This window comes from Calliopsis andreniformis, chromosome 2 (assembly GCF_051401765.1).
Source record: "Calliopsis andreniformis isolate RMS-2024a chromosome 2, iyCalAndr_principal, whole genome shotgun sequence".
NCBI classification, from domain to species: Eukaryota; Metazoa; Arthropoda; class Insecta; order Hymenoptera; family Andrenidae; genus Calliopsis; species Calliopsis andreniformis.
The window spans coordinates 7,815,717-7,834,589 of NC_135063.1; the positions used below are offsets into that span (position 1 = coordinate 7,815,717).

Below are 18,873 nucleotides of genomic sequence, written 5' to 3' on the forward strand. Positions count from 1 at the left end.
TGCCCTGGTTCCTCCGACGCTGTCAACCCACATGGCAGACGACTCGTGACATTTCTGAAGGAGGGGACGAATTTTTTACGATTTGTCAGTTTTCGTTAGATTCTGTCTGCTGAAAATGGATATTTTGTGATCTAGGAACGAATTACATGCTTGTGTCATATCAAAATTGATGGATGAGTTGAGTTGGAGATAGTTGTGTAGCTTTGAGGCAAAATGACTCAATATAATATAAAATATAATATAAAATTTATGTTTTTCAGGAAAATAAAGAGCATTAAAAGAATCTTTTTATTTAAAAATAAAGGTTTAAGAAGACAAGTCTATAAGATATGAACACAGAGTTCTGTATTTTGATTTGGTTCTGTTTGAAGTGTGATATCAAAAACGATTACATTCTTGAGCTCTGTAGTGTTTTTCACATAGTTTATTAATAGCCGATATCCTATTCGCTTTACGATTCGTCACAGATTCGAATTCATCTGATTCCAATCGCACAGCTATGTATGAGATAACCGATTAATTCGAGAATAGATTACAGGAAATTTTATTTTCATTCGTTTATGTTTCTACTGATTTATGGGACAGGTTTGTCCATATTTCTCTGCCCTTTAAGCTACGTTTACATTAGGCAATTTTTGATCGGATAACCGAGTTGGTCAATCTAGAGTCGATCAAAATGATCGTTTTAATTTGATTGAAATTGAATTTACAGGAACAATTTTGATCAAATTCAGATTGAACAACTCGGTTGTCGAACCAAAAGTTACCCAATCTGTTTAAGTATGGAAAACATCAATATCTATTAACAATATTGTACTCCCATTTTGCAGTAAAACAAGATGTAAAATGTTCAAAAATTTCCAAAAATGCAAAAAAATCAATTTTACATTTTTCCACAGCTACTGCCTTTCTGCATAGCTGGACAGTAATGTAAATGCAGCATTAGTAGCTGAATTTGTAGCTTCTACTTTGCTTTATTTTTCATGGGGCAAGGTGTTGGGTAACAATAGGTGTTCAATTAACTAGACCCATTGTATTTTGCAGGAACAAATGTTTCATTACAGTTTTATTTTTCAGGACCATCGAGCTGATCGCTCTCATAGCGATCTCCAGCACCCTTTTCCTCTTCCTGCACACTCGAGAGCTGCACTCGCGTCTACGAAAAATGGAGGTGCGCTTGCAGCCCGGAGAGGACGAGATTTTGTCAGCGAATCAACTCTCGTTCGGTGAGTTCTTCACGGTTTACTCTGCCTCTGTAAACTTTCTCTACGGATGCCACGAAAGAAACCTTTTTCTGAGAGATTTATAGGCCGAAACGCGACACGCACTTGAAATATGTTACCGTTAAACGTTTCAGCTGCACGCGTTTACTGTGTACCCTTGCATTAGGTACACTGTGCCACAGGGTGCTTTATTAGTTCCGTTGCAAGGAAAATTTATGAATCTCCTCGCGACACCAATGAATCGAATTTTTAATGTAAACTTTATTGCTCGGACTGGAATTACGTTTTTCTTAGAAAGGGATCAATTTAAAACCCATCTTCGTTTATATGTTGATATACCAATTTCAGTATCTTTTCGTAGATATCTGTAGAAGGCACTTGTGTTTAAGTTGTTTCTGGTTGAAACAGTCTAAAGCGATTCACTTTTTACAGAGCAGAAAATATTGTAGGAATGTAGGAAGATATGATTGATCCCTGTGAAAGTGAAAGACGATACGTGAAAGGAAGAGTAAATGGATTGCCTGTGGTCAGACGTATTTCTGAATCTGTGTCAGGAGTTTTAAGGGATAATTCTACATTCTAAAATAAGACGAAAGTGAAGATGGAAGAAATTACGTTTCAGACTTCGAATTATTAATTATTGAGGAAACATCTGAAATTTGCGTGAAATGTGTCTGACACGAGACTTATTCTACTGATTTCGCTGTGCTCATCTGACTAATGCACGCCATCAGTAGCATAAGTTCCAAGTCAGACAGATTTCACTTGAATTTCAAACGTTCTTGCAGTAATTAAGAACTCGGAATAGTCTGAAACTCAGCTTTAAACATAACTTCGTCATTTTTGATTTTTGTGCTTTCGTTGATTTTCCATAAACAGTAATCAATTGTGAAGTTAGTAAAAAGATTTCAATGGGGATACAGATTACTCGTGAAATAACTATTCTTTTTCTATAGTAGAATCAAATATCTTTAACTAATTTGTGACAAACGATGTGGACAGTTTCGGGGAACTGTATAGAATCATGGCGATACAATAGGATATGGGTAATTAAACCGGGTCATGAGATGTAACATAAAACGCTAGCTTCAATTAAAACCCTATTAAATTTGCTAAGCTTCACCATCCACCACGATGGAATTGACCCCCTCTCATGGTATATTTGTGATCAGAGAAATTTATGTTGACATACCATTACTATAGATCTTACAAGTCAGACGTGTCTATTTTTTAAATACGGATTTTAATTGGAAATTGTGTTAGGAAATGTTTTGATGAGAGGAGAAAGAAAAAATTTGGATCGAAATATAAAGGTTTATATCTGCTCATTACTTACCTTCATTATATCCAGAAGTAGATATTTCAATATGACTGTTTAATGGTTTCTGAAGAGTATGAGTTATGTAACAACTTTGACAAGTTAAAAAATAATAAAGGATACAGTGGAGTGATTTAGAGAGTATACTCTACCTTCTTGTAATCGAAACATTTCACAAACACCATAATGCATATATAATATGCAACTATGTTTTGTTTAGAATATTAATACAGTATAAATATTACGTAAATATTTTTCGAAAATTATGATATCTTTCGTAAACATTCTTTCATTCACCACTTCATAAGATACAATTTCTACTCACAATATTTCCTCTTCTATAACTCCTTCCACACAAGAACTCTCCCTCACATATCCATCCACACAACAGTAATCAAACACATTTCTCTCAGCAAGGCTGTACCAATAACATACAATTTCCACGAATCCTGCATTAAAAAAATAGAAACTTCCTTTCCATCGCATTACCCATAAGCTTGTACATCTCGTACAAACCCACAATATTTCTTCAAATTTTTTCCAAGCATCTTCTCCTTGCACGCCCACAATTAACGCCTCCGTGCTCAGCACCGAACACCAACGCAGTGCCAGTTGGTTTCAGCATAATTAAGGAGAGAGAGAGAGAGATTTTAGCGAATCACGCGGAAGGAAATTTTTAAATTGACTCAGGGAATAGAGGCACAATGAGTAAACGCACGTACACTGGTCGCCACACGTACACTCGTCTACTCTTGATCTGAGAGGGTTTCGACTTCCCGGTTGAAGAAGGTCAAGGTGTGAGAGTGAACGTAGCAAGTACACGTTCTCGCGTCGTCTGAGCTGCGTTTCGCGTTTCTGCGCCACGCGTGTATATGTATATCATTAGATTATTATCATTCCGTCGGGTAGTATTTCGCGTCGGCGAGATAGGTAACGGTATCGCGGGCCCCTCGTTTGTCTAGAAGACGCTAATTAGCCACCATGGATCCTCCGCGTTCCGGTTCTCCTTGTAACACAGCCACGATTTTCAATCTCTTGCCGCGCATTTCGTAATTGAATTAATCGATGCTCGTCTCCTTGCAATCGCGTATAGATATGCGCGAATCAAGCTGTTGGACCCTGTTGTTGATAACTGTCTGAGAAACGATCGGAACTGGTGGATTGTGGTGTTATTATGATAGCCATAATGCGATCGGGATAATGGTTAATTCGTGAGTGAATTAATCCTCATAATTTTTAGAATTTACTGATGAAATTCACATTTTTGGCGAGAGGACTACAATCATAAAGTAGGGATTAGGGATTGAGATTTCATGGTATTTTATGGTTGACATATAATATTGTACGTGTACATCTAAAAAGTATAAGAAATAAGGAAAACATTTTTTAAATAATAGACATTAAATATTGCAGTTCATATAATATTCATAAACGAATATTCCTCTTTTATTTGTACGGCTACTTCATATGTAGTAAAAGCTGATTTAAAGAAAAGATAAAACTTAAAAATATAATGAGGACTGTGATAAATATGATAAACCGATTGGAACAGGGATCACGAAATTGCTTCGGGTTATAAATATTAATAATGGAATAACTACCACCTGAGACGTTCTCGATGATCTTTCATCGCGATAAGAACTACTGCACAATTTGTCTAATTGGAAATATTCCAAGTACGCGTAGGAAAGTGTAGAGTTCGCGAGGAATATTGAAAATCGAAAGTATAGGATGGAGAGATCCTGATGAATTGATTTTCTCGTCTCCATAAAGGGAATGTGTATGTAGTACACTATTATTCCCTGGAGCATACAGTATGTTTTCTTGTCTGTGAAGTTACTGAAGTTATAAATACTCGTATTTCAAAGTATTTTATTTGTCTAAAATTAAACTTACAAATTGCTAGACAATAATTTTGAAAATTTTATTTGTAGCACTAAGTAACACAAGGTTAAGTCTAACTGAAATTATCAAAGCAAAGAAAATTAATTTCACACCTATTAATATTTTCTCACTTAGTTGTCATTAAAGTAAAGAAATTTTGTAGAAAAGAAGGAAGAAAGTTTTAAGCTTTTGCATTCTAATATTTTTTAGTAAAATAACACAGCATTCAGTGTGTCAAAAGATTTGCATAAACCATTTCACAGCTCATAAATTTGCTTGGTTTGGCTCGAAACTGTAACGATTTCTCCATGTCCTAAATTAAGAGCAAGAACTTGCGAAAGTAAATTAAACGAAAGAATAAGGTAATAAATTAATTGGAAAGGCTATTTTACTGCCCGGAAAGATTGATTTTGAATCCGAAACATTCTTCACAGATAAGGCGGCACGCTTCTCTCCTACGACGCGTCGTGTCTCCCTCGCGACGGATCTTAACTACTCGAATTAGTCGTTCAATTTATAACGACAGTTGTTCCTTCAATTTAGACGTTCGCTTCACAATATTTGCATTTATTCCATTAAAACGTTCTGAATCCTTGTGAAATGAAATTGCTCAAACGTATTCCCATCCACGGAAACTTAGTCGTGAATTCCATTTACCTACATTATTTATTATACTCTCTCTGTTAATTATCCCATAAATCGCGACATTATGTCGTCAGATATTCAAGATTCTCTTAACGAGTATTTTAGAAATTGAAAGTAAAGATTCTATCAGCTAAGTTTTATGGATCATACTCTGCATTTGTAGTTTCCAATTCACTTTTATGTCGCTCTAATTATGCATAATATTTAGCTACCGCCATTAAAATTAGTTTTTGCAGTTGAATTCCTCCCTACATATACTTTTTGCCCTGCTCAGTTAGCAGAAAGCGAAAAGGTATCCTATTCTCCCTGTACAGTGAGTAGCATACAGAAAAAGAATTTCTGATAAATGGTCACGGCAGTTATCCTGTTAATAATTGTTAATTATTCGTATCTGAAGCTGGATCTTAAGAAGTGCGTAAATCATTATTTAACGAGACTGAATTTCACACTTGAACTCCTGCATCAGTGTCTCCATTATACTCCAAGAATTTTCACTATCTTATCCAGCTCTCATTACAGAAATTTCATTACATAGGAAAAGCAAGAACCTGAATTTTAGATTCAAAAAGCAGAATATAGTTTATGAGGCCAAGGTTCCAGAACAGTCTTTTACTTAACAAAAGAAATTGTTTTTTATGAACAACGAATGTTAAGTTTCGCTTAGGGACTTTTATCACACATTAAGGTCTTGCTTCTAGAGAATGGTTGTGTCGCTGCGTTCAAGGAGTTCATATCTCTTGACCTCGTTTCTGGTGTTCCACTTATCAATGAAGGAAGAATTCCTCCTCGCTGTGAACCGAGTGCACGGTGGTCTCATTAAGGACAATCTGAAAAATGGTCTCATGTCGACTGGACTGCGTTATACAAGGTGTCCCAGCATCAGTGATACAACCGAGGAAGGGGTGATTCTACACGAAAAAACAAATCCAAAATAAAGAATAAAATGTTTTCATTTGAGGTTTTGTTATCGAGAAAATCAACTTTGAATGTTCACCGAGTACGCGTGCATTTAAATATGGCTTAGATGAATGAATATCGATACAAGTCATATGTCATTTATATCATTAGTATCAACATGATTTACTGTGTTACTTATCTCTGTTTTTCGATTGAGAGTAAATTTAAATGAAAATAAAGCATGTAATTTACTTAATAAACTTACTTTAGTAATGCAAAAATTGTTGAAAATGTTGCCCATTGTGCTGTATAAATAACTGTACTTTCCGAATTAGATTTGTATGAACACATTCTAATGCATTCTGTACCTTTAATCCTTCGAATGCTAAAATAATCTTCGCTTTTAATTGAGCAAGGTTTAAAATATTCTCCCCATACTCTTTTGTTTTAACACGACTCCATAGATAAAAATCAAAGGTCTTCAAATCAGGAGGTCATATTAACACGAGTTTACAGCAGTGGAAACATAAATAAAAGTCTCTATTAAGATCGACCCATCTAAGTTAAGTACACGCGTACTCGATGAACATTCAAAGTCGATTTTCTCGACAAGGAAGCCTCATATGAAAAAGTGTTATTCTTTATTTTCGATCTGTTTTTTCATAGAATTCACCCCTTTCCTGGTTGTACCACCGATGCTGGACCACCCTGTATATAATTAACAAAGATAGGCTGACGGAAGGCGGCCAGGAAAATGGATTTCCTTATGGTTATCGATTGTACAGCATCTGGTTAATTAATATAGCGCAGGTATCGATGGTGGAAACACGAGAGAGCTAGAATTTGCATTAAATATAAGTTTCACGTCGGATCGAAAGTCCTTGGGTCTGTTTGAGACCAGCTCGTAGTATCGCGAACGCAACGAAGCGCTTCCCATGAATGCGAATTCGCGTTCCGCGTAACGCGATTTCCACTTCCTTCGCATCTAGGATGAATACCAATGCCGCCGAACCAGTTTGGAAAGCGTTTCCTCCACCGTGGGAACAGACGGTTGTCGATTGCATAACTTTACATTAAATTTCAGTCGATCGTAATCGAGACGCGAGAGCAACGGATAGATGGGTTATCTTCGGTCCGAGAGACGAAGATTGCCTATTGCCGTAAAATACAGAGCATCGGACACGCAGAGATCGTCGTAGATGGGGAGATATTGGGGGGAACTTTATGGACCGATAACTCTATTGCACAGTATCTTAGAGATCGTGATGTAGTATCGAGATACATCAATCGATCGCTTGCGTTTAAATATCTAAATTACGTTGGTGGTAGATGTAGTGCGGTCTATTTCAGGTGAGTGGGTGATTTCAGTAGTTAATCAGGTTTTAATTCTTGAATCTTGACGAAATAGGTATTTGTTAACTACTTGCTGAAATCAGTCTTGCAGTGATGCCATTTCTGGACTAATTGGTGGGATGTGATCACTAGATTGACAGTAGAGAAAATTTGAAAGTCTCCATATTTCAAAATTTTTAATTTTTCAAGTTTACATATTTTTAAGCTCTTAATTTTTCAAATTTTCAAATTTTTAAATTTTCAAATATTTAAATTTTCAAATTTTTAAGTTTTCAAATTTTTAAATGTCCAAATATTTAAATTTTCAAATTTTCAAATTTTTCAAATATCCAAATATTCAAACTATAAAATCTCTTGAAAAATTGAAACACACAGGGTAATCTGCCATTTACCAATCAAACGTTTTATATAACTAAGGTTTACTGAAATATCTGTCATTTGCCAGAAACAATAGGACACAGTTGTATTCGATTTGAATGAGAATTCGCAATTAATTCTGCTTTTGACTAGTACTGTACGTCTCCCTCTTGGCTAACTTTTAATACTAGGAAAACGATTGAAACAGCAGAACAGTTCAACTTAAAATAAATTCAAATAATATTTCCCTTCATCAGAACCTGTTCAGGCTGCTCATTACCATGCTGTAACTTTCGCAGAAAAAGCATCCACTTATTAGCAAAAGATCCTCGTCACATCCTTCAACTTACTGGCGAACCTATACGTAGAAACCGGGAAGCCATAAAAACGAGAGCACAGCTTTCATTGTCTTCTAATCACAGAGGGTTGATATCAGCGTTCGCGGTTGCAAGAACGCAAAACAAAGGCAGAAAAAGTGCGCCATAACGCGCAGAGTATTGCAGAGACTCTGGATGTGAAATCTTCAGCCACAGGGCAATGGGACCATTCACCATCGAGAAAAAGAAAACCACGAGCGTCGCCTCTGGTTAAGAAAATAGAAGAGGCCAGTGAATTAACCTGTCACGCTGGTAGTCGTCGGCAAGAAGTGAAAGGAGACGCATCCGTGTGGAAGATCGGGAAAAATAAACGGAATGAAATATTTTGCAAAGGAGAAATGGATTAATCCTTCGGTGCATTTAATCGCTCGCCTTCGATGGAAACGAAAGTTCGTCTGCTTCTCGCGTGGTCGACGGGCGGCTGCAGTCGTGGTGCATCTACGAAGTCGAGGGTGAAAGGAAGATTGGAGACTCCAAGAGGAATACGTTTTCTCGATGAAAATGCTGTTACTTCGATGGGAATTAATGACTATATGCGTGTCGATCTTTGAACTCTAATGACAGCCTCCTCAGTAGTCTGGTGGATTTCTTTATATTCTATCTGCGCACTAGAGACTAAGCTTATTTCAGAGATATGGACACCTAATATCACTTACTCTGTTCAGAATCGTTCTTAATTGAAGGATAATTTCATAACTAATTAATAGACTGCGGATATTTATGCTACTTTACCTTACTTTCATAAACAGAATTTAATTAAAGACCTGTTTCACCCTCGAAATATTATAAAGTATGTTTAACCCTCTCACATTTGATGTTACGTATACTCTATATTGTGTTTTTAGTGCACAAAAATTAGAATTACAATATTTATTGTTAGTATGGTTGCATATGTGCAATATTGGCTCTTGAATAATACTAAACTTAGACTTGAAGTTATCAAATTTTATAGCTTATTTAAACTTGTTTCAACTATTTAATTCCTATTAATAAATAATAAAGAAGACTTTGTTATAGCTTGAAATCGGCCGTATGTGAAAGGATTAAGTTTCAATATTTTGTATGTGTTTGCACATTATATGGATTCTGTACATTTTTGCATACTAAAATTTTCTATAAATGCATAAAGATCAGCAGTCGACTAATTAGTTTCATACGATACGAATGATTCTTTTAATGAATACTAAATTCATTAGTGAAGACATTACAATTAACTTACAATGTCCTAAAGCAGTATTTTCGTAAACGTAAAGGGCTTAGTTTGATTGTTACTAATGCAGCAAGGAATTTGGATTAATCAAAGGACAAGAACGTTTCGTGTGGAGATGGAAATGAAACTGTTACGTTCTATATAAGTACTAATTAGCATTGAAACCATTTCTCCACCTAGACCATCTGAAGTTTCGAGAAACAACGCAAATCTCTCTCAACTGTAATTAAGATCGCAAGCGGAAGACGGAAACAGACGCTACCTTTAATTGTACGCGATCACGTTGATTAAATTTCTGCGATAATTTTAAAGTCAGCGTTACTAAATATTAATCACGTTACATTTAGATCGAAAGGAGAACACGAAGTTAATTACATAATAAATTGATGGAAATCGTCGAAGTGAATTTAATCAGTAAATACAAACACATTCATAGAATTTTATTAGTTCACAGCATGTGAAGTTTATTCAACCTGCTTTTAACATAATTTCCACTTAAAACGAAAATACAATATTGAAATATTTAAAATTATTACTCCTTAATTATCTTCATTTCGTTCAGATAGTTTCCTGATAATTATATTTCAATATGCTTTTCCTAAAGGAAAAGCTTCTAAATGTGAAAGGTTGTAAGATAGTAACAATTTAATTAATCAACGAGGCATTCGATTAATGATGTCGATTTTCTTCGAGCAGAGATGTGCGTCCAATTGAATTTCTTAATGATTTGGTGGGAAACGAAACTAAAGGGAGGGAAATTGCCTGTGAAAGCTATGGTGCAGGTGCAAATCATGACTCAAGAAATCTGCTCTTCATATTTTCGTACTTTCTAGCTGGGATCGAAACTAAAGAAATCGAGGTAACTTTCAACAGAGATTTACCAGTATTTCCGCACGTAATGTCGATCCACTTGCTTCTCTATTAGTAGCGGCAGATTCTACAGGACGTGTTGCGAATTTCCTAGACACGAGAGTCGTATAGGCAGAGAGTAATAGATGTAACACATATAGTTATGCAATAAAAATAGAAAGCAAAAATACATATTTAACTTCTAGGAAATTGCTTAAAAGATATATACCTTCGTGGTTTCGAAATTTAAATTCATCTTTGAGCTAATACTACATTGTCTAACATAACTAAGTCAACAGAGAAAGCTACCTAAATAGGAATTAAGGAATTAAATATATTTTGTTTAACATTGCATTAACTTCTAAGGATAAGTCGTTATTAATGAAATTCTAGGTATCATAATATATCAACATAATATACCATTATATTTGGATTACCTAATCTCAAGGCGTTTAGATGTTACTAACCTACCCTGAAACCACAACAGCTGCTCAAAATGACTATTGACATCAGCGCAGCGTTAAGGTCTCCTAATCACTGACCTGAGCAGCTTTCCTGCGACGTGCAAAGTAATTTATGCGCATGACGTTGTAGTTCTTTGTTTCGTGGTCCTTGGTACTTCCCAAGTACCAAGGATGATAAACAGTATTTTTTATTTCTCAGACAAAGTACCTGAACTTGACACACAGGGAAGGCTTGATCGTTCCGTAATTCCCTGTGATTTGATTCAGCGATCAAGAACCTTGACATGGACTCGTGATTTTGTAATTTAAGAACAACATACTACAGTCGCATTTCGTTAAATTAGTTAAAGTACAACTACCGCGTCGAATAATTTCTTACCGAATCTTTGTGAACCACGATTTACTCTGTCCGCCATTTCTTCTTGCAGACTCTAAATTAATATTTTTTCAACGACTCTAATTCCCATTTTCCGTGAGGATTTCTTATCGGTGTCGACGTTAAAGACACCAGCAAAATTGTGCACACCTGCAGGTGAGCATTCGCGTCCTTCTAATGGCCTATTAGAGGCAACGAAAGTGAAAAGAAGCTGGGAAGAAAGGACAGCGAATAGCTCGAAGTCGGGGTCTCGCGTGAGATGGGTCGAAAAAGATTAACGAGATGCTTTTCATTTCTTCGGTGAAGTTACGTTCGCACCTCTGGTAGTTCGCGATCGTATCGCGGGGCCACAACTCGTAATACGTCCACACGGAATGCGCGCCGTGGCCTTTCCATGGTCAGGATCAAGATCGAGGATGAGCTATGGTATTCCGTTCGCGGTCCCGAATACCATCGAACGCGGAAATGATACCGCGTTTACAGTAACAATTGCTGGTCCCCTGTTTTCTCGTAGTTTTACTATCCCACGAACATCGTTGTCTCCTCTCGATCTCCTGGAAACCAAGAAAACCTACAAAATGTTCATTCCGTCGTGCTTTTCGCTTTGGCTCTTCGATGCTTGAAATTCTTCACTTCTTATCATTGCTCAAAACAGTATATTTAGTTAGGCTGTCTTCGTTTTTAGAGGAACGGTGCATTTATTTGTTGAATACTGTCACAACTGGAATTAATTTTGATTTAGTGAATTAGTAATTTTCTATGATATTAGGGTGTTTCATGCTTATTTTATGAAATGTTATATGAGTCTTAAATTTTTGCAGCACCTTTTGGTAGTTTGTCCAAGTTTATCGAAGATTTATTGAATCAATTTTTTTTGATAATTTTAAAGTTATGATGTTAACTAACTTTAACTGTTAACTAACTAACTATAGTTGAAACTGCAATAAAATGCCTCACAGGTGTTCTATAAATAAATTTAAAAATGAGAATTCTGAGGATTCCAATTACATATCAAGATCTAATTCTTCCAACAGTAAAGGCAGTGACTTTAATATTCGATATTATCACAGAAGTAGGTCGTTGTTTATAGTTTATAACGAATATTCGAGTGGTCTGAGAGATCAGAATAACGCTCGACTGTTATCATTTCTGTTTACTATTATTTGTACGGTAACATAATTCTTAACGTGTCTACATGGAATGCACAACGTGACTTCCTCGTAGTCAAGTTCAAGATCGTGGATACTTTATGGTGTCCTTTCATGGGGGGAGGATCGTAAATACTTCAGCCAAGGGAAAGTATGTACTGCGACATCGATAATTATCAGCGTAACATTTTCTATCTTAAACCTCCTTCGATATTTTATTGTTATTAGTATACATACCTTAACCTGCTATATAATTAACAATTAAATCCTCATAATTCGAGCCTCGCTGCATCACGTTAGCGCGTAATAAACGAAAAATCATTCGGTACTAGCAAATAAAACAACAGAAACAACAAAATCGAGAAGAATTCTAAAATTATAAAACCATCGTCCATAAAAGTGCAAATACCTTCCATACCAAATTGACTCCGTGCAAGTCCTGTAGCTTCCTTATACCAAACCAAGCATTACAAGATAAGAAAAATAGTTACGACTTCGCAGCAAGTAGATTCTCTGCACACAACTTGAAGCTGTTTCACAAACACAGTTATTCCGCGGAACACCCAGTATCTACACATCTAGCGAGCAAAAACGGAGCCAAGATCCCCCAGAAGTTAGGCAAAGAAACAAGGGCACGAAGGATCTCAAGAATCGCTGAGAGTCGCATTGTTCTGTTCTCATAGAGGGAACATCACGCTTGTAGAAACGGACAGCCGCGGCTTTGCAATTCCAAAAGTCTTCTCCGTAGCGGTCTTCCCCCGCGACGGATCAAGATCATGGATGACGGTGGCCTCGGTTCCGCGTGCACCGTCTGACAAACGGCACATGCTCGCGGAAACGGTCCTCCGGCGATTGCTTTGCAATTCCAAGCACTTTCTATTCTGCGTTATCGTCGGAACGGGGCGGCCCAGTTCATAACGCTGCTTGCGTGGAACGTAGCGGGAACTTTTCGCGGTCAAGATCAAGATCGCGATCTCTAGTGAACACAGTGGTTCCGCGTTAGTTGGTCAGGGTTCTGGACCAGATCTGGCAAGCTATCTCGGGGGGTCTGCTTCTAGGCATACACGTCCAGTTTTTCACCAGGAACTGTCAGTCCAGAACTGATAAAGTGGCTACACACGTTCATTTCCAGCCGTTAGGTTTTTATCAGTCCTGCACTGATTGCTGCCTCCCTTCTAACCATTTTTATAGACACTTTTTGTTAAGTTCACACGTTGAACGCCATGCCAGATTCGCATGTTTTGAACAAGGCGTTGCGAAAGTATTTTAGTGGTCAGGCATTCTGGTTAGTAATGATCATCGTGGCGTCATAGATAAAACAGTTTGGTGTCACGTGTGACCAACGTGGCAGTCAATGTGTTAAGGAAGTTTTGGTAGGCCTCGTACTTTTTATATTTATTGAAGTATTATTCGTTTTTAATATTTCATGTTGTTGGTAAAGAACGTGTAACTGTATACATTCTGTTAAGAGTTCAACAGGATTCAGTTTCTTATTAGTTTCTTTACTTATTTCCTTCTTCTTTTCCTGCTTATTCGATGTGAAAATGCAACAAGAAGATGGAATGTGTACACTGCGTGTGCGAGGTTAGGCGTGGACGCAAGCAAACGACACCAGTTACTAAAGATACAGACTTCCTCAGAAAGAAGAAAAAACGTTAATAGAATTTTTGCACTCAAACATAAGTCTTTAAAAAGACACAAGTCTATAAGACAGTATAGCTTTGTGGAGATTAGTCAAGTTACTTGAATTCGATTGACTTGAATGCACGTGATTTGGGGCAATTTGACCAATGTGAATGTGTTATTTTACTTGACTTGAGGTATGCTTTCAAGTTTCAAGTGAAGTCGACATCCTTTCAAGAAATCGTCTTTGGAGCTCGATTTTCAAGTTATTCGTTATTAAAAGAGCACTTATAGCGTGTCTGACTTGGGAACTTATTCTACTGCTAGCGTGCATCAGTCATGTTAGATGCAGCGATGTTAATAGAGTCAATCTTCAGGTCAGACATTTTTTGCAGGCATTTACAAGAATAGTAAGACCCCGATTAGTCAGCTTGACACGACACTAGAACTTCAAGTATCTTTCTGATGGTTAATTTGATTTTTCGTCGTGAATTAATGCAAACGAGAACGCATACAATTCTTATTCGACTAATTCGATGCATGCAATTTTTTGTTTAACGAATTTATATTTGTATGACTGTAAATGACGAAAGATTGTTGGAACTTTAAGAGACCACGTCAAATTAATTAACCGAGATTGTATTAATTACACATGTTCACAGTATCCAGTTCGCCATTATTGTGAGCGTAATAGCGTGTAATACAGGTCCATTATGAAAGTCTGCCAGAAACAGGCTGTTCTCATCCCAATTATTGCTAAAAGGCAGACTTCCGCTTGAATTTTACATTTTCCACTCATCTCAGCATTTGTGCATGACAAATAGAAAAGTGTTAATTCAATATCCACAAGACAAATAATTCATTGTAGTATTGCCATTTTATACGGTTACAAAGAATATTTTATGCACGAATGTTTATTGTCAAACGAATGTACTAAATTCGTAATGACGTGTACTGAAACATTAATTTGTTACATGTTCAATCAGACAATATGTACACAGAATAACTCGATTTTACACCCCTGTAAAGTTACCATCGGTGGAAATTAATGAAATCGTGCTTAACTGGAATCTCTTCCCTTTTAATTAGCGCACGAACAACCTATTAACTAAATAGTAATGTGTGATCAGGGTACATGCTAACAAGCATAAGCCGTGCACTTTGCAACCCATGCTATTAACACGTACAATTACGTTACTACTAGCAATTATATTATACAGAGTGTACTATAAAATTCAGGAAGAGAAGAAAACTTGTATGAACATTTTCCTTCCCTGAAATCGAGTTATAATAATTTTCCTCACATCAAACTTAATACTTTAATATTTTACGAAGTATTATAGCTTTTGAATTGAATTAATACCACTTTAAAATTAATTAAGCTTCACAAATATCTTCCTTTTAATTTGTTTGATTTTTTTCTTGCACTTTGTCACATTATAATCGCTAGATATTCTAGTAGATTATTATTATTTAAGACAGAAATGAAAATTTGTTGAATAAATGATTTTTGACCTGCCTCATAGCTACAGAATTTCCATTGCACCCAATATAACGACAGTACCGCGTTTCTCACGAGGTCTCCTCAATTATCGGCACATTGTTCGCTGTCTGTCGTTACCGGTATTTGTTTTACGATGCCTGAGAGTTCACGGACGCCATCGATACTTCAATGCCTCGTTACAGTTCACTCTTGTCGTTAGTCGAAACCGCTGAACGCGAGCCCGGTGATTAATTAAGGGAACGAGAACCGATTTTCCTCGAGGCTGAAGAAACGAGGAAGTGACTTGGAAGGGCTGTGCTGCGATCTAGGAAGAAGCTGCGCGCTGGCAATCTGATCGAAACCTAATAATTTCGACAACAAGCTGGAAATAGAGCTTCGCCCAGACCCTCTGGAGCCCACAGCAAACTGGGAATTAGATCTCCAGGGCACTTTACGTGCCATCGTTTCGCAAACTTTTTCCCTCGACGAGATGAGGACGTTGCTTGCTAGTGGTCAGCGAAGATAATACACTTGAGTTTTTATTCTGGATGAACTTCGACGAGGAGGCTTAGTTTGAAAGTTAGGGCTTGGGTAGGATTCGGAGAGGCGTAGGATAAGAGCAGAGTTCTGGTAATTGTTAATTGCCTGTTTTTTTAATCATTTATTGCGTGGAGTGCATGACAGTTTCATGAGAGTACATTCCTTTTTTGTAGAAACAGAAGACATTAAGTGGAATAATATACACTGGTTGGAATAGTGTTATAGTAAGAATGGTTTGTAAAAGTATTTGTAAGAAGTAGAAGTTAACGAATAGACGATTAAATAAGTAGCACTCAGTAACAATGGACTGTTCGATAATCATTTTTCGCAGGTACAAATTGTTTCTTTCAATTACTGTGCGCAATGGAACGTAACGAACCATTCTTCATCGTGTTCTTGTGTATGGGTTCGGCCAGCCATGAAAATTACAAACGAAATAATATGAATTATCAGGTGAAATGGTGCTTGACAAGCTATCAAATACTTGGTAATATATTAAATAAATAATATGTTTGCTAAACAACTTAGAAAGTAGATAGAATCTTCTAATAGTATTTTTAAAGTAAGCTATAAGTAGAATAAAACTAAAAACTTATTACGAATGAAAATGGAAAAAATTGAAAGTGAAAAATGTAGTTTCCAAAAATTTATTACTACTTGCATTAAAATTAATTTATGTATTCACATTACCTCCTTTCGAAGAATCACAAACATACGCTTCGTTTGAAACACACACTAACTTAAGATAGCGATTCTTCGTGAAGTACAATAATCGGAGCAGCGGAAAGTAGAACGAAGAAGATGAAAAGCAGAGTTTATTCCTCGAAAGCTCGTCCATTGTTCGCGACAGCATTGTCCCGAGGAAAATGTTCCATTTCCAACCAGTTGTCTTCCAAGCATTTCTTCGTCCACCTGAAAAAAACGAAGAAAAGTGTACGAAATTTATTCCCTTAAAATTTTCAGTCTATAGAAAAGAAATCCTGATATTCATCTCGTTAAAATAGAACAAAAGCATTTCCTGCAAGTTAGTGGTACAAAGTTGCATGAGTGCACGGCGACTGTGATTATGGAAACGAGTTCGATCCTTGATCAAGGAAGCAGCCTATTCATGGAGCAGCTGTAGATAATTGAGGGACTCTCTAATGGTGAATATTGAACGGAAAGTGGCTGGTTAATAAAACGTTTACAACTCTATTAGTAATATCCACTGTTACAAATTGCTTGGATGGCATTGATCAATTATATTCTCCTGTAAGACATGCAATTAAGACTAGTTTTCAAATCAAATTTTATTTAATCGTATCTTGCGTTATGTACATATTGATTATGTGAAATTTAAGGAAAAATGTTATTGACTTATACACTAGCAAGGAATATGAATCTTCTTCCTTTTTATAGACACTTATTTATCAATTAACACCTGTAATTTACAATATTGTGTGAATTAATGTGAAGACAGGTTATTTTAGTAAAATACTTTATTGTTCATAATATTAGTTATAGGTAAGAATACAATATGCTGTGTTGACTGTTTACTAATAAAATGTGTCGTTTTTCAAAGTATGAAGTTACATAAAAATCCACAGACCATGAATGAATTTTTGCACTCCTTTCAAAGTGGCACCAATTAATATCCTTCTCATATAAAAATCCCAAAGAATCCATAGAATACCTTCACACTAACTCCACACAATACTGTATCTTCTCAATAACCAGGTCCACGAAATCTCGAAGATCCCCATAAAACCTAGACTTAAAACTTGAAACCTAGTCGAGCCACAACGAGTTCACTATCTAGCAACATTCTAGTCTGAAAGTAGCCATCCTGAAACGAAGCACAGAAAGCAGACCCAAGGTATATAATGTCCCTCGCACGTAGACATTTCGTAACCCCAGGCTGGATCCGAAGCCGCGTGTACGTCAGCAATTGGAATCAGATCGCCGCGAGCGCTTCCTGAAACCGCCAAAGCCATTAAGGTAACACGACTGGCCGCGGTACGTGGCAACGACAGAGGGCTGAAAAACGCGGTTCGTGATACCCTGGGAGGCAGATCGTGGCTGGGAAGAGGCTGGAAAGATCCCTGGCCCCGCTCGAAGCGGCACGAAGCGTCCTCGGCTGGCGAGCCATGGCTAAGAAGCTCGGACCCGTTCGAGCTTCTTTTCCTTCGCGAGAGCCGTCTGCGCGTGCATATCCTGAAACGAGGCCGATTGACCATTAATTCCCGATACCCCTTCCTCATAGCGGCTCGGGACTGGTAACCGCCTCGCGTCCGCGTATCGTTTTCATCTTCGCGCTTCCGCTGAGGAACGCGTTGCTTCCAGGGCTCTCCCTCGATTTATGGTGTCCACCTCGCCGCGCAGGCTGACCCTGGCTTCGCTTGGCTGGGGATAGGGATGGGATCAAATTCAATACGTGCTGAAGAATCTGAGACAATTTCAATACCCAAGTTTCGTTTCGTAGGTTTTGAAAACTACGACGTAGTCTTTAAAATTATGAATAAAGTATTCATAAAAGGTTCGAGTCTACTTGGTGAAAGTTCAATTGTACTTGAAAATGTCAATACCATTTGTCAAAGTACCTACTTATGAAAGATTTAAATCTATCTCATTTGGATTCAAGGATATTTACAAGTATCTTCTTTTCTTTTTCGAAGTACTCGTGAAGCGTTCGAATCTATGCAGCCAGATTGGAGCTTGCTTACAAGTAGTATATTTAAGTCCATCTCTAGCTGGGAGGAAACGTGCTAACGCAAGCAATAGCAAGAACTCGTTGTCTACTAAGATACGCCGTAGGTAATTTAGAGCGAATGGGAATCGTGTTAATTTCGTGGTGAATATGCTGATGAGGCAGGGGAGAGTGTTCGGGATTGTTGATGACGGTTCTTGAGAGATATTAGAGGAATGGGTTTTTGCAATGCTGGAATGGATAGGGAAAGTGCTGTTTAAGAGGTACGATGCTACTTCTCTATGTGTTTCGCTTCCAGCGGATGAAGGTGATTTTATGGTATGTTTGTGAGAGTTTTGTGAATGGGTATTAGTAGGGAAGGTACAAGATTATGTAAAGTAAGTTACGTTTACTCTGCAGGGGCTGCGGAGAATGTTTAAACATGAGTTTAATCAAAAAGC

The 18,873-nt window shown here is 37.1% G+C and overlaps 2 protein-coding genes across 4 annotated transcripts in view; one reads left to right on the forward strand and one right to left on the reverse strand.

The window, feature by feature from the left end:
* Positions 1 to 18,873, forward strand: part of Pip (heparan sulfate 2-O-sulfotransferase pipe) — a 73,343-nt gene that overhangs the window by 25,579 nt on the left and 28,891 nt on the right. For both annotated transcript variants that reach the window (XM_076391978.1, XM_076391977.1), the window contains one exon: positions 1,078 to 1,226. In XM_076391978.1, coding sequence (XP_076248093.1) covers positions 1,166 to 1,226 — 61 coding nt within the window. In that variant the 5' untranslated portion in view covers positions 1,078 to 1,165. The remainder of the gene's footprint in view (positions 1 to 1,077; positions 1,227 to 18,873) is intronic.
* The window catches only part of Gbs-76a (Glycogen binding subunit 76A), a 104,800-nt gene continuing 101,803 nt past the window's right edge, over positions 15,877 to 18,873 (reverse strand). For both annotated transcript variants that reach the window (XR_013003275.1, XR_013003274.1), the window contains 2 exons: positions 16,438 to 16,659; positions 15,877 to 16,142 (listed from right to left, as the gene is read on the reverse strand). The gene's annotated coding sequence lies outside the window, so the exon portion shown is untranslated. The remainder of the gene's footprint in view (positions 16,143 to 16,437; positions 16,660 to 18,873) is intronic.